Genomic DNA, 21,508 nt, shown 5'->3' with positions numbered 1-21,508 from the left:
TTCTTACAATCTAATTATATTCATGGTTTGTTATAAGTGGTAGGCCATATTTCTTAGAATTGTGACTGGATTTATACACATAAACAATAATTCTATCAAACTCAGAACCTTGGTGTTTTGGCATATAAACTATAGTTCAACACACAAAGTCAAATTGCTAATTTAATGGTTATGAGATTAAAGAAACAAGTGTTAAAAAGATGACTTAAAATAAAAAGTTTTTAACTTTTAAAATAATATTTAATAATGTTTTAACATTTTTAATAATAAAAATAATTGAACTTGATAAAAAGTGATCTATTCTTTTCCCAAGTAAAATATTTTAAAACAGGGCAGGTAAAACAAACTGTAATCTATTCTCAACTTTGTTTCCCCAAGGAATGAGCATTTCACAATGCAGGAAAGCCATATTTCACAAATTATTCATTATGAACATCTCACCAAACTCTACATATTTTTCTTATATTTTTTCACTGAACAGTGAAAACTTCATTATAGTCCTGCCCTTGGGAACCACTGCAATACACCAGTGATTCTCAATGGAGTGTAAAGATGGGTTAGAAATTCTGAGGGTCCTTTGTAGTGTGAAAAAGCAGGCTCAATTTTAGTAATGTAAACTCCAGTTTAAAATGCACAGAACAACTAGTAAAAACACAGGGGAAAAAAAGGGAAAGGACTGTAGAGTACATGTGGGTTGTGAAGGGTTCTGAAACACTGTCTTAAACCCAAAGACGTCACACATTATGCACAAAAATTAGTATAAAATTAGAGTTTTAAAAGAACTCTGAGATCTTGTAATCCCAACATATCATTTTACAAATGAATAAATTGAGAAGAGCGTTTAAATAATTTCATTCCAAAAGCTGACGAAAGCAGAATTGAATTATTTAATATCAGCCCAAAGAATACTGTGATGGTTAATTTTATGTGTCAACTCGACTGGGCCATTTGGTGCCCAGATATTTGGTTACACATTCTGGCTGTGTCTGTGATGGATTTTGTGGATGAAATTAATACATGAATTGGTAGATGGAGTAGGGCAGATTGTATTCCTCATTGCAGGTGGGCATCATCCAATCTGGTGAAGGCCTGAATCGACAAGAAGGCTGAGTAAGAGACAATTATTCTTCTCTGCCTGATTGTCTTTGAGCTGGGTTATAAGTTTCACCCTAACTTTGAATTTGGACTCAGACTGGAATTCACACTATTGGCCCTCCTGGTTCTTAGCCTTGAGTTCAGTCTGGAACTACATCATAGGCTCTCTTGCATCTGTACTTCTCAGTCTCCATAATCCCATGAGTCAGTTCCTTATAATTTATCTCTCTCTCTCTATACCCCCCCCCCCACATACCCTATTGGCTCTGTTTCTCTGGAGAACCCTGACTAATGTAAGTATTGACCTCAACAGAGATGTGATTGTCTAGAACAGAATCTCTTCTGAATTCAATATGCAGTTCTATAGCACATGAAGTAATAATTGTACACAGGGAGTTGAGATGGTTTGGCTGTGTTCCCACTCAAATCTCACTTTGATGGTAGCTCTCATAATCCTGATCCCCACGTGTCATGGGAGGGACCTGGTGAGAGGTAACTGAATCATGAGGGTGGTTTTTTTCTGTTCTCGTGATAGTGAATAAGTCTCATGAGATCTGATGGTATTATAAAGGGTAGTCCCCCTATACACACTCTCTTGCCTGCTGCCATACATGATGTGCCTTTGCTACTCCTTCATCTTCCACTATGATTATGAGGCCTTCCCAGCCATGTGGAACTGTGAGTCCATTAAACCTCTTTTTCTTTATAAATTACCCAGTCTCAGGTATTTCTTCATAGCAGTATGAAAATGGACTCATACAGGAGTGTATACTCCATGTTGCATCTCAAGACTGACAATACTTAGAAGCATAAAAATACGACGTTTACTTATGAGAAGTAATAATTATGTTATTACATTTAGAATCCATATACGTTCCATTTCATCCCTCACCATCTGTTTTTGTTTTTAAAGATAGCAACCATGCCCTCCTCACCCTCTGCTGTATAGATAGAAAAGAGATACTGAGCAGGGAGGATTATAGTGTAAACAAAAGAGAAGAAATGAAGGTGTGTTTGAACTCTACATGATCTAGGCAATCCATAGCTTTATAGTGACATATTTCCACTGTGTTGAGTCTCCTAAACCTTATTTCTGGTTCCTTCTGCAGCCATTTCCAGGTACAATCACATTATCTCCCTTTTTTGTAGGAAGTATGGAAATGAGGTATCATGTTTATAACAGCAGTCTAATCAGTCAATACAGGGATGCACTGGAAATCCTTCTGGAATGTCAGAGGAGTATATACATCATGTAGAATATTTCCCTGAAATGGGTTATTAGAATCACCATTGTTTTCATTCTTGAGTGCCATGTAGTATCGAGAGTAGGTGATCAATTCATTTTTCTTGAAGCTGGTTTGGATTTTGATGTAAACAAAGGTTGAAACTATTTTCATAATACATGGGATATGTAAATGTAATAACATGTCATTTGGGATTTAATTCATAACAGCAGATAACAACAGCTGCATTTATTGACAACTTACAATGTTCCTTGCACCATGCCAAATGTCTTATGTACGTAACACTCTGTAGTTCTGATATTAGTGAAATGGAGATGTTAAAAGAAATGTGTCCAAGTTTTCACTAAGAGGGCAGATTCAAATCGCACCAAAGCCCATGCTGCTTAATATTAATGCCAAAGTATATTCTGAAAAATTAAGTGAATTGATGAAAGGATAAATAATATGTTAGATATGTTAGACTGTGAACACAGACTTTTGACATTCCAGAAATCACGAACTAAATAGTAATCTGCAAACATATAAGAATTATTGATAAAAACGGACTTAGCTTTTGAACTTACACACAAATGACTGTATATCTGATTCACTTAATTAGTAGAAACAAAAATCTCACAGTATATTTAACCCTCAATCTCTTCTTTGGGGAGGAGGACACAAATCTCGTCTCTTACCAAATTAAGGAAACCATTAAGACCATATGCCAGCACTGGTATCTCTGGTCAATTCAGAGGTATCTTGGCCAGGCAGCTGTTAACACTAGTGTGCCAAACAGTATTCATTGTTGCTTATTTGTTTTGCTTCACAAAAGCACAGTCAGATCATATGGCAATGGGGAGAATAAGGCTCATTAATTTGCATTGTGTGCTTGACACACTGTTCAGGCAAGGAGCAAGTTCTGAACCATGAAAGCCATTGTCCATCTGCTGCTGACTACGCGGGGTATTTTAAAGAGTTCTAAAATACTTCAGACACGCAAAAGACAAAATCCCGTATTGAGGATTGTATGATTTGAGGATTGTGAGACTAGCTCAAATATTCTCAACATTATTAAGAGGTTGCACCATGTTAAGAAAATAAAACTCACATGAGCGTTCCTCACATTCAGCTCTATAGGACTACAAACCTGATTGGGTGGGAGCCAGAGAAGGCTGACAGCAGGAACTGACCTCTCAAGGCTGTTTGTAGAGGAAAGGGGTGGTTACATAGCATTCTACGGGCCAGGTCACTAACCTTATCTTCTCCCGGACTACTTTCTCCAGACTATACAATCCTAAGAAGTGAGGCCTCTGACTGAAACAGGCTCACCCTAGAGAAAAGTCAACCCGCAAAATCTTTCTAAACCCTGGTTCATGTAGAATTATTTTCATAGCTGCAGAGAAAATTGGCAAAAAATAATATTTTGACCAAAGTGTAGAAAACTTGATCAAATAATTCTGTTCCCACATTGTTTTATTATAAAAATAAGGCTACATACATTGCAATCAACTTGTAATAATTACCTGAGATTTGTTCATGCAACAGTTCAAATGTTAAACTTTGCCATGAGCAATTGCTTAATATACATCAAGTTGTTAGAAGATTATTTTAGGTGGGTGCTCACTTTCCATCACTTATTTTTCTTTGCCATAAAATACCTTTTCTGCCTTTATTATGACTGAACCTTCTGAAAAGCGAGCTGAGAACAGCATGTATATTGAAATATTATTGAGTAAAAAGATTTCTTATTCCAACTTGATTCAGAGATAAAAGCACACCATGCTATGGAATAGTTTATATTTTTAAAGAATCCCAACTATAAAAAACAATTGTATTTTATTTTGAAGTAGTGTGAAAATTTCAAATACTGAAGTGATTGTCTGGAGTACATGAAAATGGAGTGCATGTGGGCTATGGTAACTATGAGGCAAATTTGTATTCATCATCACCATCGAGGGGAGTTATTTATACTCTCCATATAAGTCACTTAAAAGACACAGCAGTTATAACCCCCCAGATTAATGTTGCACCTAGGAATGCATGTAATCATGTACGAGCTTTAAAATTCAAAAGTGCTTAAAATTGTTTTATTAATGTACCATAGATATTTACAAGATTTTAATAATATACATTTTTGTTTCTTTGCAAACAAGTCTGTATTAAGAACACGTCTTGTGTCAGAGGCTGGAGAGCATATTTACAGAATGATTTGCTTTCAAAAAACTCTCAAAGATTTATGGTTTTATTCATCGGAAAAGTGGCTGAATAGCAAAACAGTAAAAAATCACAATGACAATGGACAGAAAATGGGTGCTAGGTTCTAAGACTTGAATTCCTCTGGAACTCAAACCTGCAAAATATGAAAATAAGACAAAAATATTTTGAGATAAAGTATTGCCTGCTAGATTAATTTTTCAGAACCCTAAATTCATACTATCATTTATCTTTTAGTAACATATTTTATTATACTTGTCTCATTCACATTATATTTAATTTTAGAAAGTGCCTTACCATGTCTTTGTCCAAGGATGTCTGATTTAAGTATAAAAATGCAAAAGAAAAATCCCTAAATTGGCAAAGTCTGCCTAAAGGATTGGCCAACATTGGATGCTAATGACTTTCACTCAATCACAGCTTTAGGCAGATGAGTAAGTGATTCTTCTAATGCAAAAATGATACATTTTTATTGCATGCTAAGTCAGACTGACTGGTGTTGGTTGGCTTAGAAAATTGTTTTGAGGAGGACTTGAAAGTTGTGACTCAGCTCCTTAAGAATGCCACACTTGATTAGTGATGTCTGCCATGAACATGGGAAAGGGTGTATATTTACCTGCGCTTCATATTTACCATCCCTGCTGAAAAAGACCTGGAAGAATCTATGAAAAATCTTTTTGATTTTTGTGACAATAGAATGAGTGATAGAATTATGCTCGAATGACACAAAGTTTTTTTCCTGTTCTCTATTTTGGTTTTCAAATGAGGAAATATAAAACCATTTATAATGTATAAGCATGTTACAATTTTGGAGAATAACTTTTAAAAACTGGCTTATCACCTTTTGCTCACAATTGAAATTTTATCTTATCACCCAACATTTAAACCATAACTGGAAGATTTCATGGAGCTGAATTTCATGCTGCGGCTGTCTAGGTTCAGAATCTCCGATAGCAATGGTGACTCAACTTACTTGACATTTTTGGAATCCTAATTTCCTCACTGCTGCTTCCATCTCCACCATCACTGACTGTTCTTATCTCAATTAAGTAGTCTTCTTCAAATGGAACCAGAAGCTCAGCTGATGTATTGTTTGTTTCCAAAATATGAGTTTTACTCTGTCTGTTTTGCCGGTACAGAATCTGAATAAAATGAAGTATCAAGTTAACATGGACATGTTGCTTTTCTAAGGTTCACACAACGGTTCTGGAACACTGTAAGACAAAAGATACATCATCGTAAATGTTGTACTCCTCAGATGGAAATATCTGGGTGATGTCTTTCCCTTATATTCCATTGCTCCTGTTAAGAAAAAGAGGGTTTTTTTGGCCTATGCCTCTGGAAGGAGAGTAGATTTATCTCTATTAGTTAAATAGCTTAAGGCTATTATCATTGGAGCTTGCTGTGGAAAGTCACTGTTCAGTTTGGACCCACTTCAAATGTTGAATATATATCTGCCAAGAGATGATGTCCATTGTCACTGATGGTAATCATTTGCTCTGGGTACTTGATTGTACTCTTGTTAGATGCCTTTTATATTGTTAAAAGATCACATCATACTGCAGCCTAAGTTCTAAAAACTCTATTTAGATACATTTTTTGATCTCATTCTGATCACATCTACTACCCACATAAGCCATCATGTTATGATAGCAAGGGGTGTCTCTTGAAGAAAAAAATGTTAAATCCTATGGAATTTGATTTTTTGATGTTCCCTAACACATTACTGGACCTCGGAATATAAAACCTTTTCAACAGAAAATTAGAAAGCAGCAATGGTATTTTCAAAATAATTTTGAAAAAGATTCCAATGTTTCCATATGCAGCCAATTTGTTTTCTATTTGGGTGTCACACATTTCATTCCTTAGTAACTTAATTGATATGATTAAAGAAAAAACTAAATACTCACCTTGTACCCCAAAACTTCAGACTCATTTTCCATGGTTTTTACATGCTCCCAGTTCAAGCATAATTTCGAGTTTGTCAGCTTCCAGGCAATGTTTGCTGGTGGTTGGCTTGGAGCTTTAAAGAGATAATCAAAGATTCAGATGAATGTTAATTAGTTCATGGTCACTGTATGATGTATCAACATGAAAAGAAAAAATAAGTCTTCGATGATTTGCATAGAAGAGGCTAAAATGTTTTCAGTGTCATTTGACATATATTAATTCTAATCACAGTAAGCATATTTATTCAAATCTGGTCATTTGGGAATGCCTTTGTGACAGACTTATGAATTAATAATGGCTTGCTGCATGTCCAGTATTAATTTATTAATCATTACTGTTGAGTTTGTTTACTTTATCATATATAAACAGACAGAGGGTCTCTTTATCTACGATTCCATTTGGCCATCAATCAATGAGCATGTTTAGCAAATTCAAGTTGCAAGCATTTTATGTATATCAACACAGAGATGTTCGTTCCTAAAATTCTTTACTTTTTAACATTATATTAGTTAGGTTTCTAATTGTAATACAACTAACTCAAGATATTTTAAGCAAAATATTTGCAGTACATTTTCAAGGATATTTCTTATAACTCATGGCAGATTGCAGCAGAGCCCGAGGAGAGAAAACATTGTCACAAAGCCGCGGTCTTCACTCTGCTTTAACGAAGCAGGGTCTGCTGCATGCTCATCTTGCCAGAGAGCACCTCTTTGTCATTCTCACTGTACATGGCATAAATCATGACTGTTCACCACACCTGAAATTTAAAACCTCCTCTGTTCAGAGACAGTCCAAGTTAGAATTCCCCTGAGAAAGCTGATGATTAACTTCATTTGGTCGTATGTCTATCTTAGCTTAATCAACTATGTCTGGACAATGTGAAAGATGCATGCCATTTAAAGTAGATGGAGCTTTTGGGAACCCAGAAAAGGGAAAAGTCGTCACAAACTGATTGATCATCCCAAAGGATATCAACTTTAAATCCAAACTGAGGCTTTTACTTTTCTGAAATTAATGTTGTCTGGGTGAGAGATGGTGGGAGAGAAGAGATGAAAGGTTTAGAATCCGGCTTCTAAACTAATGGATGTATTCCAACTAGAGAATTTTACATACAAGAAAACTAGAATCCAGGTTGGGAAGTCACTTATATAAAAGCATGCAGCTAATGAATCTTGGCCTATTGCTTTCCCGTCTAGTGTTTCTCCAGAACAACTTGCTGCTTATCTGAGTCCACATGACTATTTTTGAGATTTAAGAAACTGGAGAGATTTAAAATAATTCATCTGGAAAGCAGAAACAAAGATAAAACTGCCCAACAAGATGTTTTTGACATCTTTTTTGAATTTGTGAGACTGAATGAGCATAATATTTAATTCATTGTAACACTTATAGAAATGGAAACTATTGCTTTCGGAGTTTTGACTCAACTGCTGTTTAATCTCCTATGTATCACTGGAAGATTCACATTGCTGAATCTAGGTGTCTCAAATATATTACCATACATTCTCTTTCCACCCCAATTCCACTGGGATATCACTATTGTTCACTCAGCCACTTACAGTACAGTTGGGATGTGATAGAGAAAGGTTTCCCTGTATGCTTACATGAGGCTCAGTTCATATTTTATTATAAGTTTATCACATTGGATTATATTTATTCTTGGTTATGTGTTTCTTTAAATTTCTTGAGGGCAAGTGCCTTGTTCAACTCTGTATTACTAACCCCTAGCACAGTGCCTGGCACATTGGAGACATCCAATTCATATGTGATGAATAAATGACTGTACAATAAGATGGCTAAGGAAAACTGCTCAGGGTCCTGTGGTGATCTTCTCAGGCTGTATTGATTATGCACTGGGCTCTGGGCAGATCCATAGGTGACACAATACAGCCAATCCATTCATTATGTTGTCCTATGATCAAGGCCAATTGCCATGGTCAGACTCATAGCAATCTATACCTATTTATAAGATGGACAGGCCAATTGGATTGACCATGTCCTGGTACATTCTTGACAATATAAACCCATAATTAAAGGTCTGAAAGCTTTTAGCTTAGTAAGCATTCAATACATTGCTTGTCAATGTACAATGTATTTGTCAATTATAATGTTTATCAACATATTTATTTCTAAAGGTCTGAATGACAGCAATAATTATTTTGTAACTATCCTTCCTCAACTTATCCTCCAGTGCCTTTTTAAATCTTTTTCTCAGCCATAAAAGATACAATATCAAAATTCTCACAGGATATTGCAATTTTAATTTCTAGTATACTCTCGATAGCTTTCTTTTTATCTCCATTCTTTAAAATTCAGCACTAACATTACCATTATACAATCAATACAGAGAAAATACAAATTTACCACTTCAGTGTCATTGGCAATGTGGATTCTGAATGTTTTATGTATTTCTGTATGTTTTGTTTGTTTTAGGAAAAGTATTGTTTTCAACACTATAAATCCATTGAAAAAATCAACAGGTTAGGAGACAGAAATGATTTCTTCCAGCTACGTAAAAGAGCGGTTTGTGATGTTGGCAATGACTTTGTCATTGACATGTTTGCATTTGTGTCCTCATCTACCAAAGCAGAAGCACAACTTTTTGTGGCCATAAAATGAGAAGGTTTGCATTCTGAGTGAGTACCTTGGTATGAATAGCCAATTATATGGATTATTTAGAATGTTTTACTTCTCTTGCTCTCTGGGAGATGAAAAGAGTTGCACTTTGATGTCAGAGGGACTTGAATTTGTATCCAATCTCTTCCAAGAGCCGGATTTTCCCATTATAAAATGAAACGAATAAGTCCTAGTTTATGAGATATGAAATAAAATATGAAACGTTCCTCATTTGGTTATTGGTATATATTTAAAAACTCTGAAACTGTTAATTCTCTTTTCTGGGAGTAGCAGTTCTCCACTGTGGTGTTATGACATAATCAATTTTTCAATTGTGTTCGAAGTGGTTTGCTGCTAATAATACAATTCTGAAGTTTGCAAATGATTCACTTCTTAGATACAATTAGTGTACATTCAAGTTTTCCCCTTAATAATATTGCTCTTACTTGGATTCTTTATATATTTTTAGAAAGGGAGATAAAATGGGAGAGTCTCAACTAATTATCTTAGAATATCTCTTAGTCTACATCCTTTCTTATTTTCATCAATGGATGTTTCTCCAATGTCAATCCTTTATGTCTGATATTGAAAAGTAAAACTTCTGAAAGCTGCTTTAGAAGACCATCACCTTAATATAAGTACTGTTTACAGTTCTGGTTTGATGTAGCTGATTAAACTGGGTTGCAAATATCTATGATAAAATTAAAATTTCTATCACCTTGACAAACCAAAACACTGTCACATGGATAGCACAAAACACATGTCATGATGTTTGTACCAAGTCTGTCAATGGTAAACTCAGCAAACAAACACTTTTCTAATTTTTAAAATCCTTCCAGGCAATTTCCAAAGACTAAATCATTTTCTATTAATCAAATGACAGAGCAACATTAAACTAGCCCGTCACACCTCTAATGGTTTCCTTGTAATCAATTTTTCTGGAGATGGCATTTATATTCAACTGTAGTTCACACTGTGAACTCAATTCAAAAACAACTTCTTATGTTACACTTCTAAGTAACAGTATGGGGTTGACATTTGGGCAAAAGAGAAAGAACATAAGTGCAAGATAAAATAAAAGCTTAATGCTTCCTTTATGTGTAAATATGGATTGATTGCATATTTGCAGCAAGAAAGAATCTAGTACAAAGTCCTAGTCAGTCAACGTCAAAGGCCAAATTGAGCCAAAATTTGCAAACACTTTTAGTTACTGCTTCTGACTACTTCTTTCTATATAAGTAGTGTTTTGCTTGTTTCACTTTTCTTTTCTTCTTGGAATTGGTGTAAATATTTTTCTTTCTTTCCTTGTAAATCTAAATTCCATTTAAGTAATGTCTGTGTGGATCACAGTATATTTGCAGTACCTCTCAGTTTCTTTTGGAAATCCATCATTTCCACTAGGCTTTGGTACTTACAGATGAATCACTGATATTTGTTTAAAAGAACAATAGCACTAGCATCATCATCATCGACAGTAATAATAATACTTAAGAAGTTTGGCATATGGTATTCCTTCTGTTTGGAAGTTCTTTTGTTCTCTTTATCTTTAATTTTGTATAAAAATACATAGTCTATCCCATATAGATGCTCCTTCTTATGTACATCTTAGATTCTCATTTATTTTCTTCACTGTACTTTTCATAATTTATGATTATTTTATTCATTTGTCTTTTTTTCTTGTTTTAGGTTGCCTCTCTTCTAAAAGAGAAATTGCCGGTTGGCAAAGATCTTGCTTGGTTTAATGACTCCTAGGCCCTCAGCACCTAACCCTGGGCACAGCTCATGGGAGGCACTATCTCTTGAGTAGATGATTGAATGATCATGCAAAAAAAAACAAAGAAAACACCTCTGTCTTCTCTTTAGTTTAGCCAATTAGAACAGGCAGAGATTTTGGTAAATGTGAGCTCTGCTTTTTCAGACTTTCCAATGGAAGATCAGATCAGATTACAAATCTAGACAGTGACAGTTTGAATGTGTGATGAATGCAGAATTTTTTCAGTTACCACTATTGAGAGGTAATCTTGATGTCATCTCAAGGACATGGAAAATCAAAGTTACATACAGGAGTAGCACCTGGAATCATGGTTATCATCAATGTTTCATTAAAGCTGTTTCTCATACATGCTTTGGATGTCCTTCTACGACCCTTAAAAAAGGAAAATTTCTTTCTTTTTTTTTTTTTTCGAGACGGAGTCTCGCTCTGTCACCCAAACTGGAGTGCAGTGGCCGGATCTCAGCTCACTGCAAGCTCCACCTTTTGGGTTCACGCCATTCTCCTGCCTCAGCCTCCCGAGTAGCTGGGACTATAGGCGCCCGCCACCTCACCTGGCTAGTTTTTTGTATTTTTAGTAGAGACGGGGTTTCACCGGGTTAGCCAAGATGGTCTCGATCTCCTGACCTTGTGATCCGCCCGTCTCGGCCTCCCAAAGTGCTGGGATTACAGGCTTGAGCCACCGTGCCCGGCCAAAAAAAAAGAAAATTTCTGCAATAAATTTATAAAGATAAAGAAAGTAGCTGTGTTTTCTTACTTTAAAAAATGCAAAGAAAGTGAAATTGCCTCTAACGGAGGAGTATAATTACACATGTTACCATGCACTGAGCCTTCATGTATGAAAGCCTCTGGGTCACCTTGGTGTACATTATATCCTTTAGTTCTCAGATAAATTGCTAGAGGTAAGTATCTTCATTTCTGTTTTTCAGATGAGAAAATGCATTTAGAGTTATCAACTAATTAGATCTGGCACACAGACAGTACATAGCTGAGCAGGGATCCATATCCACAATTCTCTCTGAAGTCCCATTCTAACTTTTTCCAACACTGCTTCACAATGGCCAGAGTTATTGGAACTCTTAGAAAAACATAAATACATTAAAGGGGAAACTTTGGGGGAAGTTATAGAGTGGAAAAAAGACCATTTGACCATATATAGGCCTGGCAGTGGCACTACAAGCTGAGAGATTTCATGAAGCCAGGTAAGTGAATGTTTAACTCTAGAAGATCAGTAAGTTTGGGATGTCAGGGCTAGAAGAGGAATGATATAGAAAGGAGCTTTGAGACACACTGTGAAAGATCTTGCTTGCCTTTTTCTTAGTCTTCATTCTCTGGAATAGTGGAGACAATGACATTTGACGAACAGAAGAGAAGTATGATGGCATTTTAGAAGGAAAAATTTCAAAGCAGTTTGAGGTTTAGATGGAAGATTTGAGAGTCAGAGAGAGAAACTTTTCAGATGGTTAGGGAGGAAGATGATAAAGGGGCACAGTGGTAGTGGGATGAAGAGATTTCATGCTCAACAGTGGCCATGACAAAACCTTTCTAAGCATTTGTGTCCTCCTATCTAGAAATTAAAATACCAAACTCCTTGACTTATTGTAATTACTAAGTGAGATATAGTATGATAAATTTAATACAGGGCTGGTGACATAGAAGTGCTCAATATTTTTAAACTGTGGTAAGCAAAATAAGGAACCCCCAAAACATGATCACATCCTAATCTCCAGTACCCATGGACACATTACTTTATATGGAAAAGGAGTTTGCAAATGTGATTAAGGTAAGAGTCTGGAGGTGAAGAAATAATCTTGGATGATTCAGGTGGCTCCAATGTCATCATGAGGGTCCTTACAAGGGAAAGAGGGAAGCAAGAGAGTGAGAGTTGGAGGAGTTGTGATGACAGAAGCAGAGGGTCAGTGGCAGAGATGTGAAGGTACCCTACTGTTGCTGGCATTGAACATGGAAGAAGGGGTCACAAGCCCAAGGAGGGTCACAAGTCTAGGGATGTGGGTGGTCTCCAAAATCCAGAAAACAGGAAATAAATTCTCCTTTGGAGTTTCCAAAACTAGTGTAGCCCTTGAGCACATCTGGCTTTCTACCCAGTCAAACCTCTTTCTAACTCCTCATCTCCAAAAAGGTATGATAACCAACTTGTATTGTTTTAAAACACTGAGTTTGAGGTCATTAATAGAATAATATAAAAGTTACTGTTCTGCTTTCACAATATCTGTGATATAGAATCTCAAAGTAATAAAATGAGAGGTTGGATAGGTATTTAAATATAAAGGGATGGAGACTTGTATATTCTTCTAATTCTCAGGTGCTTGTTGGCTATTTTGATAGGGTCACTGAAGCATATAGGCTGGTAAGAGTCAAATTTAAGAGATATTAAAACTGAATATCCATAGAAGAAATAAGGAATTACAGAGGTTTTTCTTGTTTGATTTAGTTAAGCAAGTTGAATACTTAAAGAAAAACTAATCTTCATTTAAAATTTCTGATTATTATTTCACTTTTTCCTTAGCAGAGGTATTCTAACGTTGTATCTTGGGTGAAATTACTCATTGTTAATTAAACTGTTTTCGAAAATTTGTGTCTCCTACTCGTTGACAAATCGATCATATGTTAACCATCAGACAAACCAATAATCATTTTAGCATTTGATGTGAATTTCAGTCCAACCCATTTGTAGGATCAATTGGCCCAATTTAACCAATTTAGTGTGAAAAACAAGGATTTTTTTCTGCTTAAAAACATAGAATAATTTAGCACAAACTAACACTTTTAATTTAGTTTGCATGGACAATGAAACCAGCAAATTTTCAGAAGACAGAAAAAATTATTATTGAGATTTTCTGATATGTATGTAGAATATATACAGAGCGACTTTAAAGACGCCTGGGCCAAGTGCCCCTTCGCAGGTACCCACGACCCACCCTGTAGGCGGTAGGAGGGGCGCGTGCCAGAAGCCCCTTCCTCCGCGCTGTGAACTCGTCACCCAGCTCGGCCTGGACCTGCTCCTGGCGCTGGGCCGGTCCCCTGGGACCAACCCTGGGCTCAAATACCGACCCCTTCTGCAAATGAGAGTAGCATTGTTTTGCCTACACCCACCAGCTCCGGCTCCAATGGAGCCCTGTCTCGGGGGGCCGTCACTGCTATCATCATGTTCTTCTGATTCCTGGCCGTCTTGTTCCCGGCTGTGGGGCTGGCACGATTGGTGCGGAAGCTTCGGGAGATGCGGCAGACGGAGGGCACCTACTGGCCCAGCAGCGAGGAACAGTTCTCCTATGTAGCTGGGCCTGGGCCCCTCAGGACTCCAATGAGACCCTGTGGGGCTGCCTGCACATCTAGGCCCCTTCTCCTCCATCTGTCCCCCTTCATTGCTATGTGACCTTGGGGAAAGGCAGTGCCCTCTCTGGGCAATCATATCCACCCAGTGCTTCAGAATAGCAGGGAAGAAGGTGCTTCAAAGACTGCCCTTGAGGTCAAGGGAGTGTGGGACTACTCACTTTTATGTATTTATATAAAATTAGTAGTGAGATGTGAATATATGTATATATATATTACAGAAGATCTCAGAAGAATTTTAAAACACATATACATGTATTATATATGTCATATGGATGTATCTCTCTCTTCCTGAGGTAAATGATTAGTTCAATGTTCAAGTTTCAATCCACCTTAAGTTGGTTGATGGGATTATGTATAATAAAAGCTGACCTGAGTCTTGGCTCAATAACTGCACTAAAATGTCTGTCAGTCTACCATGATACAATCTGTTTTTTTTTCTTTTAAATGTTTCTTACACATTTCTAATCACTCTTGATTTGCTTGAGATAGAAATTGAATTACACACAAGAGTTTCTGTGAGTTTGGCATCTCTCGGTTAACTAGAACTAAATGTCTCCGCAATCTTAAAACTGCTGATTGATCGGAGATTTTCATCCAGATTTGCAGATTAGCTGAAAGAAGCTAAACTACTCCAGAAAGACCAAAGAAGCAAATCACACATCCAAGTTATCTGGCAATGACTTCATCGATTTAGTCAACACTGACTAAAACAGGAAAAGGAATAGAACTTCACTGTTAACTAATCCATTCTTGAAAATAACTCACAGCCCAGCCTGTCTAAAACTGGGTGGATTGGAGGAAAGTTGGCTAAAAATTTTTGCTCCACAGGCGTTTGCAGTTCCACAGCACTTCGTATTTTCTAAGATGCTTCCAGAATCAGTACCTTGTTTGTGCCTCATGGATAATTTGGGAAGGCAGTGAGGACAGAGATAATTTCTATTTAATAGATAAGAACATGAAAGCAGAAAAATGGAATGCCTTGTCCTATTTTAAGTCATGAGTCAATGATGTACCCAGAATTGGAACATGAATCTCTGACCGTTGATCTGGTTATGTGGAAATAACTAGATAATCTATTTAATCAAGGGCCTATTCTCTGAGATGGTTCCTAACTTCTTTTGTACATGACAAATATACACATAAAGGGAATAACTTTAATATAAGTTTATTTTCAAACTCAACCACCTCTTCTTTCCAAATATGGTGGTGTAATTAGAATACGGCATGTATAGGTAAACTAGATTTTTGTAAGTGGCAGTGAATATGTCTTAGTCTTTCTCAAAATTCAGCAACTATATTTGTTATCTTTCATTCATCAGGATTCAGAGAGCAAAAAAATGTGTTTTAAAAACCTGATTCTGTGAATAATTTGTGTCCATTAATAATATATGAGATATGTAAATATTCAACTTCAAAAAATCATCTTGCAGGAACAACTAAGTCATATCTGATCAGACCTTCCCCAATGTATTGCTGTGCCTCATATTATGGAATATTTGTGCATTACCAGACTCAGTCAGAAAACGAAGGCAGCAACAATCACCAAAAGATGAAAAACATTCATCTTTTATTTAGTAGATTTTGATTATGTGAAATCACCTGGCTGATTATCAAGGGATATAATACAAAGCAGAGAAGTTCATTCTTAGATTTCAGGGACTTCCAAGTAAGCTGTAGTCATAAGGTATCCTAAAAGGAAAGATCTAGGTATCTGACAGTTGCAGGATCACATCTGAATATACTCGGACTCAAATGACAAACAAAACAAAAAACCATTTACTAAGCATTTACTAAGGTGCATACTGGGCATTTATTATTAATAATCTCTTTCAATCTTGAACAAAACCTATGAGAACATAAATACAACTTTTTCCTCATTTTATAGGTAGGCAACTGAGACTGAAAGATAAATACTACCTAACCTTCTAAGGATGGGAGGTCAGTTTTTGAATGCATTTAGAAGGAGGGCATCAGGGCCAGTCTTAGACATTATACTCTTCTGTCTTTCATTGATATACTTGGAGTATTCCTCTTTTGGAATTCCGGAAAGATCAAAACATTTACCTTGATTGTTACCAAAAGGTTTCAACAGCTATCCACATTTAAGGGACAAACCAACTAACCAAAGTAACCAAGTAGTAAAGAAATGAGGTGTGGGAATACAATGAACATCAAGCAAAGGAATAGGTTTCTCTTCACAGATGAACCTTGTTTTCTGGAGGGTATGCATACTTACGGGACTTTTTGGTGGTAACATTGACGGGGGGACTTGACGGCCCTGTTCCAGCAGTGTTGTAAGCTCTCACAGAAGCAAAGTAGATGGTATTAGCTTTCAGCCCTGTGATGTTTTTGGTTGTGACATTTCCACTGACTCTAATTTTACCAATCATGGATTCTTTGGAGTCATCTGTCCAGTATAAGACCTGATAATTAAAAACCAAACACAAGCAATTTATTGTTCCCCAATAACTATCAATCATTGTTTACCCACAACTATCAACCACAACCACAAGGGATATGGGAAGAAGACAGAAGTATAGATGACAAAAACATTTTCTAATTAAAATGGTTATACAACAAAATTGTTATTCTCTACTATTTATGAGGAAAAAATTCATGAATGCAAATTCACAATGGAAATTAGAGAACCTGATTTTTTAGATTGCCAAAATAAAGTATTTTATGAGCTATCTAAAGGTTACCAGCTTTAGCAAATGACGTATAACAAGTCAGACAAAAACACGTTTTTATATAATCAGTCAAAGACTTTGATTATAATGTCTTGCTATTGGCATTTCTTTTCAGAGTTATTTGAATCACAGATTAATTAATAATTCAATTTATACTGAGTCCTACCTTTGCATTAGCAATGTTTTAGGTATCAAAAAAAAAGATAATAAATTAAGTACCTATTTTCAATCCCCTTATCATGTAGCTAAGAGGTTACAATCCACAGTATATGTGAAAATAAGTCATAGAATGCATTACAAAGAAGTGATATAGAAAAAAATATGCTACAAGAATTTGACAAAATACATCAGGAATTGATGAGAGTAGAGCTCAGAAAGAAGAGGAGACTAGGGATGAAATTTGAGAAGTAACTAGGGTTCAGATAAGAGGTAAGGCATTCTTGGCGTGGAGTGGAAAAGACATCTGAGAGCAGAACTTTCTGTTGGAATCAGAGGATTATAGGTATATAAATGTATATATAAACACACACACATACATACATACATATAAAGACAAAATTAAGAATGTTTAGGATTATACATTTATTATAACTCCAAAACTAAATAAATTATGTTACCCATTTTGTGAATCGCTGAATTTGCAAGTTGAAAAAGATTGAGTGATGAACAACCTTCCCTTAAAATGTTCTTATCTCTTGACTTTGTGAGATGACGGCCTACAAATGTAATTTGCCTTACTCTTCATAGACTAAAAATAGCAGACTCAAGACAATCTAGGTATTTTTTTTCTTTACTTAACTGCCTTTTCTGAGATGATTACATCTTTTCAAGTTATACTGCAATTTGCGGAGCAGGTTTCTCAATGAAATTCTTCCATGGTGTAAGATGATTGAGGAGCAGACTTTACCTCTTACCAAGGGAAAAAAAAAAATGACTGCAATTTGAATAATTAATCATATAATCACCTGATCACTTTTGAAAAATGTTGTTGTGGTAAGAACAGTTAATATGAGATCTGTCCTCTTGAAAAATTTTAAGTGTACAATGCATTATTGTTGATTCTGTGTGCACAGCTGTATGGCAGATCTCTAGAGCTTACTTATCTTACTTGTACTTGACCAGTATGCCTTTAAAAATGGCTACTATTTGTTAATTTGTTTGCTTTGAATTACCTAGAAAGATCCCCCTTACTTTGAGAGAGGAGGCAGGACTTTACTGTGGACAAGATTGAAGACTGGCTGAAACAGGGAAGAGGCTAAAGCACCTCTTCATAAGATACACGTGCCAGTTCCATGTCAGTTTACCACTGCCATGGCAACACCTGGAAGTTACCACCCCTTTTCATGGCAATGACCTGGAAGTTACCACCCTTTTTCTAGAAACTTGAGTAACTCACCCATTGATTTCTAGAGTAACTCACTCTAGAAATCTGAGTAACTCACCCATTAATTTGCAATTAATTTATAAGTGGGTATAAATATGATTGTAGAACTGCTTCCAAGCTGCTACTCTCTTAGAACACTGCCTGTGGGGTAGCCCTGCTCTGCAAAAGCAATTTTGAAGCTATAACACTGCTGCCTCAATAAAGCTGGGTTTTTTTTTGTTGTTGTTGTTTTCTGTTTTTTGTTTTTACCACTGGCTCACTCTTGAATTCTGTCTTGAGCAAGGACAAGAAACATCCCAGGCTAAGCCCCAATGTGGAGGCTCACCTACCTTGTCTCAACTTCATTCCCTGCTTCAGCTTTAGACACACATTATCATATGCTAACAAAAGGCTAGTAGGATAGGACTGTTGAATAGGAGCTATTGTGAAATCCATTGATTACCTCATAGCCCAGCACTCTTCCAGTGTTTCTATTCCAGGCAATAGCATTCCATGAAACCTCCATTTCAGAAGCAGAAAAACTCTGGACAGAAGTTCCCCTTGGGGCCAGTTGAGGTTCTACCATCCAGAGAAAGACATAGCCATCTTTAGCAGAGTGGTTCATTGAAAATGGAACAAGGGAACACAAACTATGCATAGGGTCTCAAAGAAAACCAGAGCTGAGGACAACTTACCATCTTCCCCAGAGTAGACAATGGTCACAGTACTCAGGGATCCTTCTCCTTCGTTATTATACACACCCACTTTGACTTCAAATGGAGAGAGTGGGATGATACTTTCATTTCTGTAAACAAACCTGGATGATTCCACAGATGCTACTTTCTCCTTGGTCCAGGTTGTTGAGCTCACCGGCCGGAACATGACGATATATCCAAATCCCTCCCCATTCTGTAGTTCTTCTGGAATTGACTTGGGCAGAATGTGATCAATCACTGAGTATTTGCAAAAATATTTTATTAAGCTACTATAATACTTATTGATTACTTCACATTTCTTCCATAGAGACAAATACAGATATTTATTCTGTTTAATGATGTATTAAAAACACTTTAATTTGGAATGCCAATTAGAAAAATGATCCCAGTTAAAGATACTCAGATAAATAGTTTAAGTTTTCAGATAGAAATATAAAACAAGCTTTACATATTTATATATTTTCTTTGATCATTCACAAATTATTATAATAAAACAGTTTAGAAGATTTTATGATACACACTAAAATGTGGTTTTGATATGAATTTTTAAACCCAGCACAAATTAACTCATTAACTATTTATTTCAAGACTAGATATGTTTTCCTTTCACAACATTTTAAACAAGTTTTTGTAAGACATGTGGAATGGAATTATTGTGAAATAGCATATGCTTTAAGGCATAGAGTATTTCTTTAAAAAAGTATACAAGACCTCCCATCATTTTTTTGGCATACATCTTCATTGGTAGTGACGTGTGCATTTTCCCTCACATGAAAAAACGAACTGTTGACTCTCACAAAGATCAGATTCTATAAAATACATTTCAAATCTAAAATTGCTAAAATAGCAAAATAGAAATAGATAATATTTCCCCGGTACTCTGCAGATACTAAAAATTATAAACAATCACATAAACTTAGCAAATTAAAATGAATCTGTACTTGAATTTAGACCAACAGATCTCCTGATTGCAAGAGACTTGTATTGAAAAATCAGTGGAATTTATTTGGTTTTTCCCAAGGAAAATGTTTCGCTTTTTTTTTTTTTTTTTAAATAAATATTCTGAAAGACTAATAAAGGCAACACCTGACAGGACACAGCGCTTCTAGTCGACTCCTCATGTCCACAACTCCATTTCAGAGCTTCTCTTTATTCGAGGGAGTCCATTTATTTTATCAATCACATTATCCTGCCACTTGGAACCCATGTGAGCACCCATTCATGAGCACCAGCACCACAGGCACCGTCTTGGTGAGTATCTATGAGGGCAGAATCTCTGTACTCTGTGGTGACTAAGAGACCTGGTCAATTCCTCTCATAGAGTCTGCATATGAAACATGGTGGGGGGCAGAACAATAATAGATATACACAGAGCAGGCAAAAGTAGAGAACATATACAGTAGCAGGAACAGTGAGACAATAGAAGCTAAGAGAAAATAGATGCTGTAAATTAGAGAGAGGAGATCCAAATTAGCTGGCAGCCAGGTAGAAAACTGGAAGTAAAGGAAATGGGAGGAACTGAGGCATAAGCATGAGAAACTATTCAAGCCAGGGCTGGATCAGCAGAGGGGCTGCTGATGGTTGGCTAGAGCTCCTGTGCTCGAGTGCCCAGAGCAGTGATGAACGATGTTCCGGTTCTTCATTTGACCTTCCTACCTGCTTGCTGAGACTTTTTCCTGTCCTCATTACTTCCCATGTAGCTTTTAAATGAATCCCCATTAACCGAGATGACCTGAGTTGGTCTCTATTTCTTGCCATGTGGAACAGTCTAACAAATACAGAAAGTGAAAAGAGGAAGAAAAATGCTGCTTCTGACATCTGGGGAAACAAAGTATTTCCTCATGTTAACGCTTCTCTTCTTTTTCATAGGGAGACTAGAAATACAACAGTTAATTTTGAATGGCATGGAAGAAATTTATAAGAATGGAAGCTACTTGCTAGAGCATTTGATTCATTTCTGAAGTTTCTTTGATCTCAGATTTAATCAAGATGCTTAGTTAGTTCATCTACCTAAATAGGGGAGTTCTGCTTTTGTTAGTCAAGTACAATTAATATTTCTCATGGTGCTCTCTCAAGAAAGATCTGAGTCCCACATATGTATATTAGAGGGGAAAAAAGAGACTTCTTTCCATACTTCCTTTTATTCTTACATGAACAGAGAGTCAAATGATTAAGAAATATATATAGTTATTTAACAAGACCAGAAAAAGAGTTTTCTTTAAGTGGAGAAAGTGCTCAGTAAAATAAAGAAATTGTGAAATTCTCCTGGGAGTAAAATCTATGAAAATTGATAAATTAATAATGTAAATTCTCAACCACAGTGTCTATAAGAACCAAATCTTCAGTACAGACTACAAATCAACAAAACTATGTACTTGTAGCCAAATGTAGCATGCAGCTGGTTTTGAAAATAAAGGTTTTTGAGACACGCCTACACCTATATGTTTGTAAGTGGTATGTGGCTCTTTTGAGCTACAAAAGCAGTGAGACATTAGAAAAGAGATCATGTGGCCCAC

At 36.2% G+C, this 21,508-nt stretch overlaps 1 protein-coding gene across 2 annotated transcripts in view; it reads right to left on the bottom strand.

Moving 5' to 3' along the window:
* Window positions 1-4,421: 4,421 nt before the first annotated feature.
* The window catches only part of CNTN6 (contactin 6), a 303,559-nt gene continuing 286,472 nt past the window's right edge, over window positions 4,422-21,508 (bottom strand). For both annotated transcript variants that reach the window (XM_033210480.1, XM_033210479.1), the window contains exons 18-23: window positions 18,972-19,206; window positions 18,740-18,855; window positions 16,460-16,646; window positions 6,443-6,555; window positions 5,506-5,674; window positions 4,422-4,668 (exon numbers count right to left, since the gene is read on the bottom strand). In XM_033210480.1, the coding sequence (XP_033066371.1) occupies window positions 4,565-4,668; window positions 5,506-5,674; window positions 6,443-6,555; window positions 16,460-16,646; window positions 18,740-18,855; window positions 18,972-19,206 (924 nt within the window). In that variant the 3' untranslated portion in view covers window positions 4,422-4,564. The remainder of the gene's footprint in view (window positions 4,669-5,505; window positions 5,675-6,442; window positions 6,556-16,459; window positions 16,647-18,739; window positions 18,856-18,971; window positions 19,207-21,508) is intronic.

The sequence above is a fragment of the Trachypithecus francoisi genome, unplaced genomic scaffold (assembly GCF_009764315.1).
Source record: "Trachypithecus francoisi isolate TF-2019V2 unplaced genomic scaffold, Tfra_2.0 Lachesis_group0, whole genome shotgun sequence".
NCBI lineage: Eukaryota > Metazoa > Chordata > Mammalia > Primates > Cercopithecidae > Trachypithecus > Trachypithecus francoisi.
The sequence above is the reverse complement of the archived record's forward strand: the minus strand, read 5'-3'. Positions and strand labels throughout refer to the sequence as shown.